Source organism: Trematomus bernacchii, unplaced genomic scaffold, assembly GCF_902827165.1.
Source record: "Trematomus bernacchii unplaced genomic scaffold, fTreBer1.1, whole genome shotgun sequence".
Taxonomy (NCBI): domain Eukaryota; kingdom Metazoa; phylum Chordata; class Actinopteri; order Perciformes; family Nototheniidae; genus Trematomus; species Trematomus bernacchii.
In genome coordinates, this window is record NW_022987559.1 from 1 (window position 1) to 17,229 (window position 17,229).

Below are 17,229 nucleotides of genomic sequence, written 5' to 3' on the forward strand. Positions count from 1 at the left end.
TCTCTCTCTCTCTCTCTCTGTCTCTGTCTCTGTCTCTGTCTCTGTCTCTGTCTCTTCCTCACTCTCTCTCTCTCTCTCTCTGTCTCTCTCTGACTCTCTTCCTGCGCTGCCTCCATCCGGCACAATTACCCATGGCTAATTTCACATCTGTCCTGAATAGTAAAATGTCACTGGATATACAAACGCCCCACGTGCTTCACTTCTGAAAGAAGCATTCTCCCTCCAGTGATCACACGAGATGCTCCACTCGCCTGCTGTTTATGTTGTTTGCCTCCCAACAGAAAGCAGTGATTATTTTCTGGCTGCCTCTCATATTCTGAGCCCTGTAATTTTCATCACTCAGCGCTGCACTTCATTCAAATGATGATCCACTTAATGTTTGGAAATCCAAATGAATGATAGCTTAACCTCAATCCTTGAATTAAAAAATGAGTTTTTTTTACTCCATTTTCTTTATGGAGATATTTAAAGGGTGGTGCCGCGGTTATTAATAGATCAAGTATTCTTTGCAAAAAATGTCTTTTTAATTCGCAGAAATGGAAAATCCCCAGAGATGAATTAAGATGCAGAAATATTACCAAGGTATACTGTGTTTGTACAAGGCTGGAAATCCCTGAAAAGTTTTTGAAATGTGTTTGAATTTTGAATATAGAGTTTGAAACTGTAATTGTCACCCTTCTGTTGAATGCTTTTACAAAACATAATATTGGACTATTATGGCGCATTTCCACTGCAGGGCCTCGCACGGCTTAGTACGGTATAGCTAGGCCTTGGTAGGCCAGGCTCACTTTATGCTGCGTTTCCATTACAGTTTAGGAACTGGGGCAGTAACTATAGTAACGCAGTGTAGGCGGAGCCGTGACGTCATCTTCAATGTGAAACACAAAACCAACATCAGCCGTTAGCTGTTAGCACTCAGAGCTCACAGCTCCTCATATCTGTTCAGAAACTAGACAAAAGTTAAACAAGTACAAACCACAGACTGCCTGTGTCATGGTGAATACAGTCGCTGCTTTATTTATGTCTGTATAGGCCGTTGTTGTGAGTGTGGACGGTCGGAGCATATACTGCGTTAGCTTAGCCAATCTCCATTTAGAAAACACGCATTTTAAAAGGTTTTTCCCCTGCCGTCTGTCTGCAGACTTGTCAAAGCATTTAATTCATGGTTTTTACTAACCGGTATCAGTATGTTGTTACTTCGGCATCATTTTGAAACGTGTATTACAATTAAATCACGGTCAAATATGTTCATTTTGTTGTAGTTGCCAGCGATTCTCTCACTAGTTTAGCATACTCAGCCCGGTTGTTGGCCCGGAAAGAACCTCGATTTTGGAGAGCCAGAAAACTATGAAAAAGTACCCGTTAGCCGGAACTACGCCTAGTGGAAACGCAACCAAAAACGGGCCGGGCACGCTTAAACCGCGCTCCGCGCTGTAGTGGAAATGCGCCATATAGCACAATGACATCTGAAGTTGAAGATGTAAAAGTCATAACGCACAATTTATACGATATAAATATGTATTTTACCACAACCAAAATGTGCTGTAAAAACCTCTGAAAAAAAATGCTTTAATTTGTCTGTGGAAAAGGTCTAGGAACCCTGAACACATATATTAGCCGTTTGTAATACAAAGCCACGGTTGCACAGAGGTTGCATCAGTAATGTGTTGGTTTAGTCGTGCAAGTGGTAATTAATCATGTAAAGTAAAGCAGCATTTTGATAAATCCTGATTTGTGTCCCTCTCAGCCTGCGTGGCAGTGGGAAGATCTGGTCCAAGTCCAACTGAAGACTGAGAAGTGGAGACAAGGCACTGATGGACACTCACTGATTCACGGACACATGTTGACGGACAAACAGATGATCAAAGACACCTTTTACACTCTGCACAATAAAACCAGGAAGCTTCATGGGAACCTTTTTTCTCTCCTCTTGTCACCAAGTGTCACCACGACGGATTTAGAAACACACACCGGCTGATGGAAGATGACAGGTGTGACATCCACTGTGCTGTTTCTAATAGCCTAATTGGCTAGTGCAAACACACACATATACACATATACACACACACACACACACTTGTAACACATGATAAAACGACAGAATGCTGCAGGAGTCCGTTGCCTTTGACCAGAAACAGGATCAGTGTATGTGCGTATTGGTTTAATAATGTTCCTTTTTGATTTAGATTCATTCTATGTTGTTCTGTAATTTTTTTTCTTTCTTCTCTCTGTATAAAATCAGAATATAAATTGTTTGGGAAATAAAGCGAAGCCGTGTACTTACCCTGCCCGTCTCATTAATGTCACTGTCGGTTCTTTTATTACATGCACTTCAAAGTGCATCTCTGGAGGGTGCACAGCTAAATGCTAACTCGCAGAAGGGGGGCTACCGTTAGGAGGTCAAGCCATTAATTAGGGCACGTCCCTAAAGAGACTAATGTATTATAGAGCTGAGGCTTCCCCTGTGCGCAACCAGCATGGATACACACACACACACACACCCCCCAAGCGCATTCATATTTGATGTGCGTATGTTTTGCCCAGAGCTTTTATTTCAATGTCAAAAAATTGCTTGTTGAAACTGCCTGAAACCCTCGCTGTTCCTCCTCCTCGCAGAAAGAAACGTCCCTAATCATTCATTACATTACATTCCCCGCCCTTCTCTAAATTCTCTCACCGCTCTTAATCCTGCGTGACATTAATGGTGGCAATTATCTGACCAGCAGCAACAGTGAGGGGGAAATTAAGATCCTGTCTCATTCAACCCTGCATTTCTCTCCACACACCCCTTCCACCTCTATAAATAGTCTTGTTAATTTGAGTCGGTGTGATTGAGCTTCATTGGATCACAGTTTTTTTTTTTTAGCAGAGCTGTGATTTCTAACAGCTGTTCGCCGCGCAGAGTGTTTGTTGGCGAGGAAGTGTGTTTGTTATTGGTGTGAGCGATGACTCGGCAGACCTGAGTTCACACCCAACTTCTGCTTTAGTTTTTTGCCCGCCGCGGTTACGGATTACTGCGGCATCTCGCTGGTATGTGTCTAATAACTAGACGGTCGTTAAAACTTCCGAGTGGAACAAAGCCAATCAATTAGTTTGATTGATCAGTGAAAAGCCCAGAGGAGATGGAGACTGCAGCACACTGGGTGGAGAATCTGGAATACAAACGAGTGGCACTTGTCCCCCGGCGGCCTCGCTGATTGTATTGACATTCGTGTGAAAAACTGTACACAAGAGGAAATTCTTGCTTAGCATCCTGTTAATCTTTCTGAAGTGAGAGGAATCCATACAGGGTGATAAAGAAAAACTTCAGATGCAAGAAGACGTTTTTTGATTCTTCGCCTCCCTTTTCAGCGCCCTGTCACTGCTGATTGGCACATGTAGGACTCCCAATAAAATCAATACAAGTCGGTGGACTAAACGTTTACTTCACGGAGAAAAAGATTAAAAGACAGCGGCAGCTCTTAAAAATTCACAGTGCAATGCTTTGTCCTTCCCACAAAGCATTGCACACCCCAGAGGAATTCACTCAGCATGCACAGAAATAAGCACAAAAGCTAAAACGCCAGTGTTGTGTCTTTATTGAACTTCCATGGTACAGAAAGACCACATTTTCTACAGGAATGCTACTAAAAATCACAAGACTTGATATCTGGAGGATTGCACGCATGATGCCACCAGCACTAATGTGTCTGTAGTGGAAACGTTAAGACGGGTTTCAAAGCTGTTTAGAAAAGTTGCCAAACACAAACTGACATTTGGCTTTGAAAGGCTCTAGAAGACGTTCACTGATAGATAAAATAGACATTTATAAATAATAGATTTGCTGCTACTCTCACGGGGTTTTCTTACTGTATACATGCAGAATCATCGGAGAGACAGAGATGATGTGCCTTGATGTACCACTTTCCTTTGGTGCTCCCAAGACAGTTGATATACGGCGACTTGAAATGTGATATGAGAGGAAATTACGGTGGGTTTTGTTTTTCCAGATTGATATACTTGGCTGTCAGGTGGAGAGAAAAACCATCGTCGTGGTAACATCCGTCCTTTGATCACGCGTACAGTTCACACATGAATCTGTCTTTGTTGTGCGACATCCAAAAAAAACCTTTGGGAATCATTGATTTTCAACGCTTCTGCCTCCTCTATCCACTCTGAATATTTTATCTCCTCCACTGGAAGTACTCGACGCTTAAAACAGCCCTAACACAGTCCAGCAGGAACAGAGGGTGCTCACAAAGAGGTGAACGTCAGCCAGATAATTAAGGAAACAAATCATGAGGAAAGAGCCGAAACAAAAACCGACTCCCGCTACACTACAGAGGGGAACAAATAAAACACACTATTTGCATTTCAGGCGCCCAAAGCGGGGAATAAACAGCAGTTTTTGGAGCGTGACATGTTAAACACATTGCCTGTTGGCTACGGCCCTGCCAAACAGCTTTGTGAAATACCCCATTCAGTGTTTGGAGATGCTGAGAATGGCTTTTTTTTTTTTAACCATTTGCAAACCAGATTCAACTGAATTGAAGTGTCATTTGATGAAAGAACAGTCTGCTGGATTCAAAGGGATACTGGTCGGCTTTACAAGTGCATGTGGGGTCAGCTGTGGAAGCACAGGTAGGACATTTCAGGGGCAATAGGATGTCGAGCGTCTGTTAAACTGATTGTTTGTGAATTAGTCATGGCGGGCCGAGGAGAAGAGCTCAAGGCTATGAAGGGGATGGAAAACAGGTAACAGTGACGCACATGAAAGAACATTTAAACCGTAAAAAGGAGGGAGGGAGCAGCAGGGAGATGAGTTTGGGGTGTTTAGACCTCGGGGAAGTGGAGGAGTTTTGTGAAGGCTGGATACCTGGGACCCCTGAATTCAATTCACAGTTTCAGAGACAATAAAACAGCGCTGCGGGCACACCCTCCGGTCGGATTGATGCTCCTCCTCGGGCCCCGTAGATACCATATGGAGAAGCAGTCACCTCAGAGGTTCACAACTGGGATCCTGACACAGCAAGAGACACAGAAGAAGAAGAGTCAGAGGGAAAGAGAAAAGGAAGGAGGTTTGGGGTTGTTGATGGAGAGGAAAGACAGGAGATGAGAGGGGAAGGGGAGGCCTGAAGCTGAAGGAGCAAACGGAAAAAGCTGCTTCACAGGGGACTGAGAGGAGGAGGAAGATGGAGGAAAGAGCTGATGGGAAGAAGGAAGTGAGGGAGTACAGCTCTATAATTATCCTGATCGAGATTAACTTTAAATACCCTCGAACAGGCACGTGCAGAGGATGTTAGAGGAGCACGGGGCCACATTAATCAAAGGGCAATATGGCGATTATTGTACTTTTATATACATATTTGCCAGGGATAACAACTTTTGTGACGGTTTTCAATAATGTATTTATATCAAACAAACAATGAGGTTGGCTCAAACACTTCTACATGACAGTTACTTAATGATACATGCAAATACATTAGGTATATTTCGGTCTATCTGTGCACGTGCCTGTCAGAGGTCGAAGAAGTACACAGATATTGTAAAAGTACCAGAGTGTAGGAATACTCTGTTACAAGTAAAAGTACCAAAAGTAAAAGTAGTAGTCATTGTGCAGATTGGTCCATTTCAGAATAATATATATGATGTGTTTTATAATGGTTGATCATTAAAGTGTCCTCAAAGCTGGTAGTTTGAATGACTTTGTATACCAACACAGTCTCACGGCATTTCGTGTTATAGTCACGAAATTAATCTATTGATTTGTGTTCACCAACACGATTTCCCCATTTTTTTCGTGTCACACAGAACGATTTTAAAAGCAATGTAAATAATAACAAATTAAAGGAAAAACAGATTTAAAAAAATACAGATTTCAGTATTCTGACACAGAACGATTTTTAGAAGCAATGTATTTACATTGGTAGTTTGTTTCGTGCCTGCACCACATAATAACAAATTAGAAAAAATACAGATTTCAGTATTCTGAGGCTCTGAGACCCATTTCTTTTCCTCGTGGACGGCAACAAATTATACAATTATTACATTACATTATTACATTATACAATTTAAAATAAAAGGGTTAGGCTTAGGGTAAGATATTGAGTAAGAAAATGTTTTTATGAACCCCACAGCTTCCAAGACCCGACTGGACAAAAAGACGTGGTGCAGGCACGAAACACACTACCAATAGAAATACATTGCTTTTAAAATCGTTCTGTGTGACACGAAAATCGTGTTGGTGAACACGAATCAATAGATTAAATTGTGACTATAACACGAAATGCCGTGAGACTGGGTTGGCAGGGTAGCTTGTGAATTTACTCCAGGTGGAACTAAACTCTGATTTAAGAGTTGATTATATTTCACATCATTAATCAAAATCTGTAGAGTAACTAAAGATATTAAATACATGTAGTGGAGTAAAAGTACACAATGTACCTCTGAATTGTAGTGGGGCAGAAGTATAAGATGCAGTTTGGGGTAATAAATACATTATTATATGCTGCCAAACTGGTTGGGTATCTGCCTGTATCAAAGTGTACTACTGTTACCATCAGGGTCCCATAATTTGGTACGGTTAGACCAGAGCACTTTAGTGCAGCGGTCAATCCTAAAATAAATACAGACTTACCTCTGAACTGTGGTAGAGTAGAAGCAAAGTAGGAAAAAGTACAAGTATCTCAAAGTTGTACAGCACTTGAGTAAATGCACTAAGTTACTTTACACCACTGACTTGAAACACCCTCTAATAAAAGCATAATTTCATGGACTTGGCCCCACTATGACTCATCTGGAGTTCAAACACTGATACACCAACACTGCAGGCCTGGTTTCTCCTCAGAGACTCCATCATCAGATCCTTATAAGACATAACAATCCAGAGGTGCACAGACACACACACAGACTCAGCATTACCTCTCCCTGTCGGTGGAGGAGGAGTGCAGCGTCTGCCGGCTGTCCTCTGGAGCCAAGGAGCGGGGGAGAGCCAGGGAGAGCGGGGGGGCAACGCCACGGGAAAGCGGGGGTGGATGCTGGGAACAGCTGCGGTCGTAACTGGGAGAAAGAGGGATAGTGACACAGAAAGATTAGAACATGAGAAAGGAGAGAAATCAGGGGAGATGCGTGGAATAAGAGGGTAGGAGGATGCAGAGGGAAGGGAGGATGCAGAGGGTAGGAGGATGCAGAGGGATGGGAGGATGGGAAAAGGAGAAGATGGGAATTGAGGAGGGGCAGGGATAGAAACAGATGAAAGGACTCAAGGAAAGTTGGAGATTGATAACAGTAAGAGAAGGTTAGGGAGTAGGAAATGATATAATAGAATCCTGTATTGTCATGATACAGGTACAATGAGATGAGTAGAGCTAAGGTGCCTTCAAAAAACAAACAACAGACGTTCAAGATTCAGGAGAAGACAACATACAAACAACAAGCATTCATACTTCAATACGCAGATACAGTTAAAGTGCTGGAATATATCGGTTTAATGTAGAGATGGATGGACTCAAGGAAAGTTGGAGATTGATAACAGTAAGAGAAGGTTAGAGAGTAGGACATGATAGAGAAGGGTGACATTAAGGGAGAAGGACACAGGAGATACAGAGGAATACAAGAGAAAGGAAAGAAGCAGAGAGAAGGATGGGAAAGGAAACATATGGGATTTAAGGAAAAAGGAGGGATAGGAATAGAAACGGAGATGAAAGGTTGGAGTTGTAAGAAGAAAGACAACAGTGACGGAAGATTGGACAGAAGGAAATGATAGAGAAGGGTGACATTAAGGGGAAAAGACAGATAAACACAGAAGGATGGGAGAGGAACAATATTAAGGAGAAAATGTCACGACCTTAACACAAACTGGAGAACCCAAATGCACGACCCAGAGACTTGTTGAATGTAGCAAAACATGTCTTTTTAATTTCAAGAAAACAGAGAATCCCTCTTAACAGAGTAGGTACTGGATTTAACAAAAAGTGTTCACAAGGAGGAAAAAACAAGCGTAACAAAAGGAGAATTTAAGATTAACTTAAGTTTACAAAAATAACAAAACAACAAAACCTGACTAGACTGGAAATGATCCTCTCTTTGTTGAAGCCTGGCACGACCGTCCATGGAAACAAACAAAACGAGCTGACACGGGACAGGGGGAGACAGGACTATTTAAACATGAGGTGAGTGGGAACAGGTGGAAACAATCAGGGGCGGGGCAGAGGTGAGTGGGAACAGGTGGAAACAATCAGGGTGGCGGGGCAGACGCTGACGATGGCGGGAAAAATGGCACCAAGGCTTTTCCCGTTCTAGCTCCGTGCTAGAGCTTTTCTGGTTCGGAACCGGTTCTTTGGTTCAGCTCCCGCTCTGTTCACACCGCTCAGAGCCCGACTGGTGCTGCGTCATTGCGTCATCGTTTGCGTCATGACGTAACCGTTTGCGTGCCTACTTCATAAAGCCAAACCGCGCGGAAACCCCTCACATCGCCAACACAGTCTCACGGCATTTCGTGTTATAGTCACGAAATTAATTTATTGATTCGTGTTCACCAACACGATTTCGCCATTTTTTTCGTGTCACACAGAACAATTTTAAAAGCAATGTAAATAATAACAAATTAGAAGGAAAAAGACACTTAAAAAAATACAGATTTAAGTATTCTGACACAGAACGATTTTAGAAGCAATGTATTTATATTGGTAGTATGTTTCGTGCCTGCACCACATAATAACAAATTAGAAGGAAAAAAAGATGACATAAAATACAGATTTCAGTATTCTGAGGCTCTGAGACATTTATTTTCCTCACTGACGGCAAAAAAACTCAGACATTATACAATTTAACATAAAAGGGATAGGGTTAGGCTTAGGGTAAGATATTGAGTAAGAACATGTTTTTTTGAACCACACAGCTTCTGGTCTTCCAAGACCCGACCGGACAAAAAGACGTGTTGCAGGCACGAAACATACTACCAATAGAAATACATTGCATTTAAAATCGTTCTGTGTGACACGAAAAAAAGGTGAAAATCGTGTTGGTGAACACGAATCAATAGATTAAATTAATTTCGTGACTAATAACACGAAATGCCGTGAGACTGGGTTGCACATCGACAACAACAACAATGACCGATTGTATAGAGAACCGCAGTGACGCGTCCTAAAACCCGGAAGTAAGTTAGCATTTTTACCACGTCCGGTTCCTTCGACAAAAAGCAATGCATTTTCTCCATAGGATTTTGGAAAATAGCTGGAAATAAGGTCTGTGGTTGACACAAATTTAAGAGACGGATCACGTTTTGTTCTACGACATTAAATACATCAGCAGTGACCCCACTGGTGATTTCTGAAGAGTTGACGTGTCTGAGAAACGATGGTTGTTAACAAGTGGCTGAATAGGACTACAGAAGTTGTCGAGGTCGTTTTACGTCATTACACCGAACACCTAAACACTCCCGCTAAGTTTGTTAGCCCTGTTCTGCTTGAAAGCAAGTACCTGCCTCCTGCAAACTGTTAAAACAAACGCTTCAACTCGTACCACTTTTCAATCTGTAGTTTTGAATATGGATCTTAAGTTGGCGTGACGTTGAAGCAGCGACCCTGCTGTAGTTAGTTTATAACATAACGTTAGCATTTTGCTTCTGGCGACTAGATTTATGATTCGACTGAACAAAACGTGATCCGTCTCTTAAATGTGTGTCGACCACAGACCTTATTTCCAGCTATTTTCCAAAATCCTATGGAGAAATTGCATTGCGTTTTTGACGAAGGAACCGGAAGGAGTTTACTTCCGGGTTTTAGGACGCGTCACTGCGGTTCTCTATCGAAGCGCTACTCGTTTTGGTTTTGCTCTGTCGAAACGAAATGGAAGAAATCGGACGACTTTACTACCAACTTTACAGTCGTTACATGCTACATTCAAAAGTTACAATCATCATCATCAACTTCAACGACGATTCCGTAGGAGAAAGAAGGTAAATATACGTCCTATTCGATGGCGTTAGAGCTAGCTGTTGTTAGCCTCTGCATGCGCCAAGCTCAAAATACCCAGCTTTGCAGCATTAACTACTATGGCATAACATTAAAACTGATGCCCCTGCCCCCGCCTCCGACGTAAGCGTGACGTATGCGGTGCTTGCTTTCTAGACAGACAACTTTTTGGTGCTTGAAACAAACCGGATTCCGGAGCTTATACCTCATTCAACGCAACTCCGGTTCTAGCTCCGTGCTAGAGCTTTTCAGGTTCAGAACCGGTTCTTCGGTTTAGCTCCGGCTCTTTTCACACCGCCCAGAGTCCGACTGGTGCTGCGTCATTGCGTCATCGTTTGCGTCATGACGTAACCGTTTGCGTGCCTGCTTCATAAAGCCAAACCGCGCGGAAACCCCTCACAGCTCACACCAACAACAACAATGGCCGATTGTGTTGAAGCGCTACTCGGTCGTCATCTCTTTCTGCAATTGTTGGAGAATTGCTTGGACCGCGTGCTCCCCTCCAGCTTCCTCTGTACCTCTTCGGAAGACCAGATTCCCAGTAGGTAGCTGGTCTCTTCAGTGGACCACTGCTGCTTGTTAAGTTTCTCCATCGTTGTGTACAAAGTGGATAAAACGCGGGCTTTTTGTTGTTGTTCAGGAGTTGATACCGCCCCTGCCCCCGCCTCGACATAAGCGTGACGTATGCGGTGCTTTTGCTCTAACCGGACAATTTTTTGGTGCTTGAAACGAACCGGATTCTGGAGCTAAGAGGCTGCTCGGCTGCGGTGTGAACAGGAAAAACTGTGCTTTTCAAGCTCCAGCTACGAACCGGCCCTGGAACCGCGTTGGTGTGAAAGGGGCAACAAAGGGAGGAAGTAACAGGGCCTGAAATGAGAGACAAGAGGTAAGTACAAAATAAAACAGGAAATGGAAAACGAGACATGACATGAAACACGGGGACTTGACGAGAGATGAAATGACATAAATAGACAGACCTGACATGACGTGAAATAACATGAAAAGACAGACATAACACATACGCATAACTAACACATTTGACGAGACACAACAGAAAAGAGGCAATAGGAACGGAGATGAAAGGATTTAAGGAAGTTGGAGATTTGTAACAGTGAGGAAAGATTGGACAGTAGGAAATGATAGAGAAGGGTGAATTTAAGGGAGATGGACGCACAGGATACAGCAGAATAAAGAGGGTTGGAGAAAGAGAGAAACAAAGTCAGAGAGCATCAAGAGCAGCCAGCCATTACTCTGCCACTGTGAGAGAGAATTAGTGCACTCATCGGACTCATTAAAACGCTGTCAGAGGGGAGAGGATGGGGGGTGGGGCTCAGTGGGAGAGAGTCAGAAGGGGTGAGGTAATATGGACAGAGGGGGTGACGCATCACGGAGGGTGGCTTGCCGTTACATTACACTGAGTCACATTGCAAAAGTCACAGGTCCAGCCTCTTAAGAATACTTAGACGCACAAACAGAAGCTGTTGTCAGAGCCATAAAAGCCATCGTGCAGCCTCTCATCTTCCTCCAGTAACACCTGTCCTCTTCCTCTCTCTCTCACACACACACACACACACACACACATTAGCTACACTGACGATCCTAGGGCTGGGAAAAGCACTGAGCACATATGCCGCTCTTCTATAATCATAATGGACGATGGACGATGGCCAATTTCCACTATAGGCTATCATTTCGGTCCATCTGTACCCCCCTTCCTGTTCACTCTCTCCATCCAACACATGGCGTTATTTACACATTTATGACACTGAAGCACGAGCCATCTATAGAGAGGGATGCTGCCATGTCTCCAGCCTGCCATTCCCCCCTTTTTTGTTTTTTGTTGGGCCACTTTGGATCCACACAGCAGCGAGGCTTTTTTTTTTTTTTTCTTCGTCTGTGGAGAATGGAAACAACAGCGAAGGCCGGGTCTCAGGAACAGAGAGAAAAGGGGGTTTAGGGTGTATCAGCTCACGGCATGCTGGAGGATTATCTGTGGATCAGCAGTCGGACTGGCGGTGCTGAGGGGGAGATAGGAGACTGGCGAGGGAGATAAGAGGAGTGCCAGCTGTGCAAAGATAGGCCGTGTTAGAGCCATGCCACGACGATAACTGGAAGTATGAGCGAGGAACATGAAGGGGGAAGGAGGGGAACACAGGTATTCAGAGAAGGAAATAGAAAAATCCCTGCGAGGGAAAAGGGAGGCCCGAGTGGGAGGAGGGAGGGTTTAGAGAAACAGAGCGAGGGGGAGATAATGTGGGAGAACATTTTAGATTAAGAGGGAGTATGAAAACGACACAGATTCAGGCAATGAAATGCTTAACGATGATACAAATGGAAATGTGGGTAAGATGAGCAGATAAGAGATGTACAAGGAGGAGGGGAGAGAGGGGAGAGGGGAGAGGAAAGAGGAGAGAGGAGAGAGGAGTCCCAATGGTCAAATAAACTATGTGTTATTGGTTTGAGCAGCAAAGCGTGGAAGTGCTTCACATAGATGGCCCCCCCATTTACAGTTAATGGTCATGTGTGCAGCGAGCACTTTCCTTCAAGGCATCTAAAGGTAACACATACAGAGGTTTAATGGTGTTCTGTTAAAGCACACCGACAGATATTTTGTTTAATAAATGTGCGATTATTAATTATAGGCTATAGGCATACAGAATAGTATAGTTTAAAAATGCTGTTTCAGTTTATCATATGGACTTATTTATTTGTTTTCTGTCAAATCAGGTGCCCAGGTATTGCATTTAACCCTTAATTGGTTTCTGTATTTTGGGGTAATTTGACATGTGTAAAATGGGAGTAATAACAGTGTAATAACGGTGAAATGTGGAGGTAATACGGGTCTAATAACAGTGTAACCAGGGTATAATAAGGGTGTTATACGGCTGCACACATGGTGTATTAATGTGTAATATGGAAGTAATGAAGAAAATAGTCATTCATTTTCGGACATATTCACATGTGATTACTCATTTTACAAATGTACATTTTAAATAAAGAAGAATGAGGTAGCCTTAATGAAAACCAAAAGAAAGATCAGGCATTATGTCCAGCTATAATATATTGTTATTGATATTTAAATGTGTTGTTATCGTGCTAGTTATCCCGATTCTTTAAATATATACCTGTAATATTTTGACGTCTGTTTATTGTGACTGTTAGGGAATACAGTTACCTTTTTTTTCTATCCTGTAATCCCATTACATGTAATCTGTTACTCCCTATGGACACTGACAGTGAAGCCATGTTATTGTAAAGCAACACCATTTTTTCCCCCTCCAGTTCAGCCCTAATAGTTACAGTGAATGTTTAATCATTGCGAGTCTAATGGCACTAAATGACACATCTGTGCCAACTGCGACTTTCAGGAACACAAGTGTTGTTAATAAAGTCATTAGTAAGCAATTACTCAGATCTTTCTTTAGGGAGGAACACGGAGAGGCATTATGTAATCCTGAACAACAGACGTGATCGTCATGCACATGCAAACACTCCTAACAAGGTGTCGTCTTCGCACACACACACACACACACACACACACACACACACACACACACACACACACACACACACACACACACACACACACACACACACACACACACACACACACACACACACACACACACACACACACACACACACACACACACACACACACATCTGGGCTCTTCGTTAAACCCTACACATCTGGCAGAAGTCCATTCATCTTGACCCGTCTGTGTGTAGTAAGTCTACCATTTTCTGCACAAAATAGCAATTTCTCTCAGCCCCATTTTTCAAAACACTATACTCTAATCTCCCAACAGTGATGCAGAGCCCTGACTAATCTCAAAATCTGTTGTTTCTGATATATTCTCCCATCTAAACTACCTGTGACTCCCCTCCTGTGTTGGGATGTTTACGGATTATAACCACGTCAACAAAAGATCGCTCTAAAAGTGTTTTAATCCTAAAGAAGTACAATCAAGCAGCCATTAACGAGATGGAAAAGCAAATATTGGACTCGAGTGTGAACAAACATGCCAATATTGTCGAGCAGGAATGTTTGTTTTGTGATTTTGTTGTCTTTGTAATCATGTCTCGACCCCTGAGGGGAGTCCTGACCCAACAGGTTGGAAAGCTCTCTCCCTGGATAATCTACAGCTGACCTCGAAACATCCTTAACTTTCTCAGAGCAAAATGTAATCGGTAAGATCTACAAAATGCCTTCAGACAAAGCACCTCATTTAACCTCAAATCCTCAGTTATAACAGGCCCAATTAAGAAATCCAAAATGCAGTTACAGAGAGAGGTGTTGAGGAACACATGGGTCTGCACCTCGCTGTCAACTTTTAACATGAAAAACCCTTGAATCAGGAGCACAGGTGCTGCCCTCCTGCTGTGAGACAGGTGTTCAGCTCGCACAGGAGAAGTTGGCTCATCATTCACTCTCTACCAAGCAATGCTCACTTGCAGACACACACACACACACACACACACACACACACACACACACACACTCTCTCTCTCTGTTTTTCTATGTATCTAACTCAGTTGCACACACACACACACACACACACACACACACCACACACACACACACACACACACACACACACACACACACACACACACACACACACACACACACACACACACACACACACAGTATTTGGTAGGAAAGAGTTAAGGTTCCCTACCAGAGTTTGGCTGTAATGATGACTGCGGTCAGGAGGAGCAGCGAGGAGATGGTCAAGGTGACGTAGAACTGAGGGTCCACTGTAACACACACACACACACACACACACACACACACACATTTCACACCATGACCATGTATTATTGTATCCAGAAAAAAAGGAAAGGAAAACAATGGAAGCCAAATGTGAAGTGAGAGAATCTGGCCTCTGGCATCTCTGACACAATCCAACGTCGTCCTCGTTGTATCTTGCTTTGTGACATCCTCCCAGTGAGTGATGAGAACTTTATTAGGCATTCCCCGCCACAGACACAGCCGGCTGCACACAGCAGCCTTCACCCGGTGACAGCTAATTCCCCGGAGGACTCGTGGTGTGTGTGTGTGTGTGTGTGTGTGTGTGTGTGTGTGTGTGTGTGTGTGTGTGTGTGTGTGTGTGTGTGTGTGTTCTCATGGACACCTTTATTTAGAAATCCTTCATGTGCATCTTCTCATTCCCACCTTCCTCAGGCTCCGTCTCCTCCGCCTCCGTCCCTCCGTCCTCCCCTCCTCCCCCCCCCTGGTCTTTGGACTTCAGGGGGGGGGTCCTCTCCGGGCTGGAGGCTCGTGGGCCAGTGCGCCTCGGGGGGGGTGCTCGCCTCCTGCTGTCCCCCCCCGAGGCCCCCATGCAGGGCTTCCGTTTCCTGGCTGGAGAGGAAGTGGTAGGTCTCGTCCTCCAGAGGCTGAGTGGGACCCCAGACCACCGCCCACAGAGGGGTAGGCGTGACCTGGGCCGTGACGGACAGCTGGACCGACAGGGCGTCCAGCTGCTGCTCCTCCTTGCCCTCGCTGTCGTCACGGTTACAGGTGGAGGGCTGTGTCACCAGAGCAACCAGGAGGAGGGCAGTCAGTCGAGCGACAGGAGAGATGGAGCTGCAAGAGAAAGCATGAGAAGTGGTGGAGTGACAGAAGTTATCTGAGAGAAAATGTTGTCCACAGGCGTCCTGCACGACCTCATCAGCTCACACATTGATCCTGATGCCAGCAATAAATCAGCAGGACATTTAATGCATCTGCACCCCATTCATCCCTCCTTCACCTCTATCCATCTTACCATCTCTCCATCGCTTCGCTCTGTTCACTGAGACTCCGCTCCTCCGATCATCTCTCTCTGTAAGAAAGGACAGAGGGGCAAGAGAGAGGGAGAGAGAAAAGGGGAGGGTCCAGCTTCTTCTTTTATGTTTCCAGATGAAAAAGCATGTAAACATAGACACCAGCAGGAGTCATGGCAGAAAGCTGTCATCTTGAAAAAGAAAAAAAAACGGACTCCCCTGGGCTTTTAAATTTAACGCTCAATTATGCGCCACATGTTTCTACAGAACCCACATCTGCAGTCAGAAGTACACTCACTTCTGGTCTCTCACACACATGTACAGTGCACACACCTGCGCCCGGCACATTTATCATCATTAGAAGCGGCATGCACAGAGCCAATACTCTATATGGCACTTTGAGCAGAGAGAGGCAACTTCTCCGTCCAAAACTGCTGCCTAAATGCCACAGAAATGTCACTTTAGACACAAACGAGCACACAGGGAGACGGACGGAAACACAGACACACTCCGACACATATCAGTTATCATGCCTACCTCTGGCAGTGGAGAGAGGGAATGAGAGCGGGAGACAGAGAGAAACGGGGAGATACAGAGAGCAACTGAGGAAAAAAAAAAAAAAGCATCCGTTGCCTTAGCGACTGAGACATGTAGAGTCTGCCAGAGTAAGAGAGGGGAGAGAGAGCGATGGAGGGAGGGAGGGGAGGCACTGTAGGAAAGAGATTTAAATGCTAATTATGTGTTTTAAAAAAAAAACTGGTTCAATTAAATGGACACGGAGAAAAATAAATGGATTTGCCGAGGCAAACAGAAATGATACAGAGGATGACGTTGTTAAGCTAATTACAAAAGAAAACTCTTCAATTATATTTAAAGGGGCCCTATTATGCAGATGTTCATATTTGTGTTTGACATGTCTCCATGATTTAATGTTCAAAAAGCTCTTTATTTTCCTCATACTGCCTGTGCTGCAGCACCTCTTTTCACCCTCTGTCTGAAACCAGAGCCCAGTCTGCTCTGATTGGTTAGCTGGCCGGCTCTGTTGTGATTACTCAACCGCTTAGAGATGTCCCGCCCCTTATCATGTACAATGTGTTGGAGCACGAGCCAATAGGAACGTGAGTGTTACATAGTGATGTCACGGGGTTACGTCAAAGGAGTCAAATGGAGGCGTTTCAGGCAGAGGGGGAAATGTGTGGGAGAGAAACTTGGGATTTTAGTCTTTGCAGACCATTTACATGCACACAAAAACCTATACAACACACCACAGGAAAAGGTAAACCCAAAACAGCATAATGAGTCCCTTTAAAAAACATGCGAGTACACGCCGGAGAGACAGAGACAGAAAAAACAAACAGCAAAGAGGAAGGCTGGAGGAATAAATATGGAATAAAAAGTCATTTACATGAAATTACACATTCAGAGCGGGTGAGGAACTGGTGTTTGAAGAGGCAGGGTCACATTGAAATAAAAAAAGAGACAATACAAGCTGCACTTTTGGAGG

The 17,229-nt window shown here is 44.0% G+C and overlaps 1 protein-coding gene and 1 long non-coding RNA gene across 2 annotated transcripts; one reads left to right on the forward strand and one right to left on the reverse strand.

Annotated features, from left to right (window-relative positions):
* The first annotated feature begins 48 nt into the window (after nucleotides 1–48).
* On the forward strand, nucleotides 49–2,284 carry LOC117477301. The gene is made up of 2 exons (XR_004555332.1): nucleotides 49–582; nucleotides 1,748–2,284. It is a non-coding gene; the product is annotated as an uncharacterized LOC117477301 (long non-coding RNA).
* Nucleotides 2,285–6,896: 4,612 nt separating this feature from the next.
* Nucleotides 6,897–15,759, reverse strand: pianp (PILR alpha associated neural protein). The gene is made up of 4 exons (XM_034123990.1): nucleotides 15,728–15,759; nucleotides 15,147–15,546; nucleotides 14,639–14,721; nucleotides 6,897–7,038 (listed from the first exon to the last, which is right to left on the reverse strand). Exons 1-4 carry the CDS (start codon nucleotides 15,736–15,738, stop codon nucleotides 6,897–6,899), a joined length of 636 nt encoding a protein of 211 aa, XP_033979881.1. The 5' UTR covers nucleotides 15,739–15,759.
* Nucleotides 15,760–17,229: the final 1,470 nt, after the last annotated feature.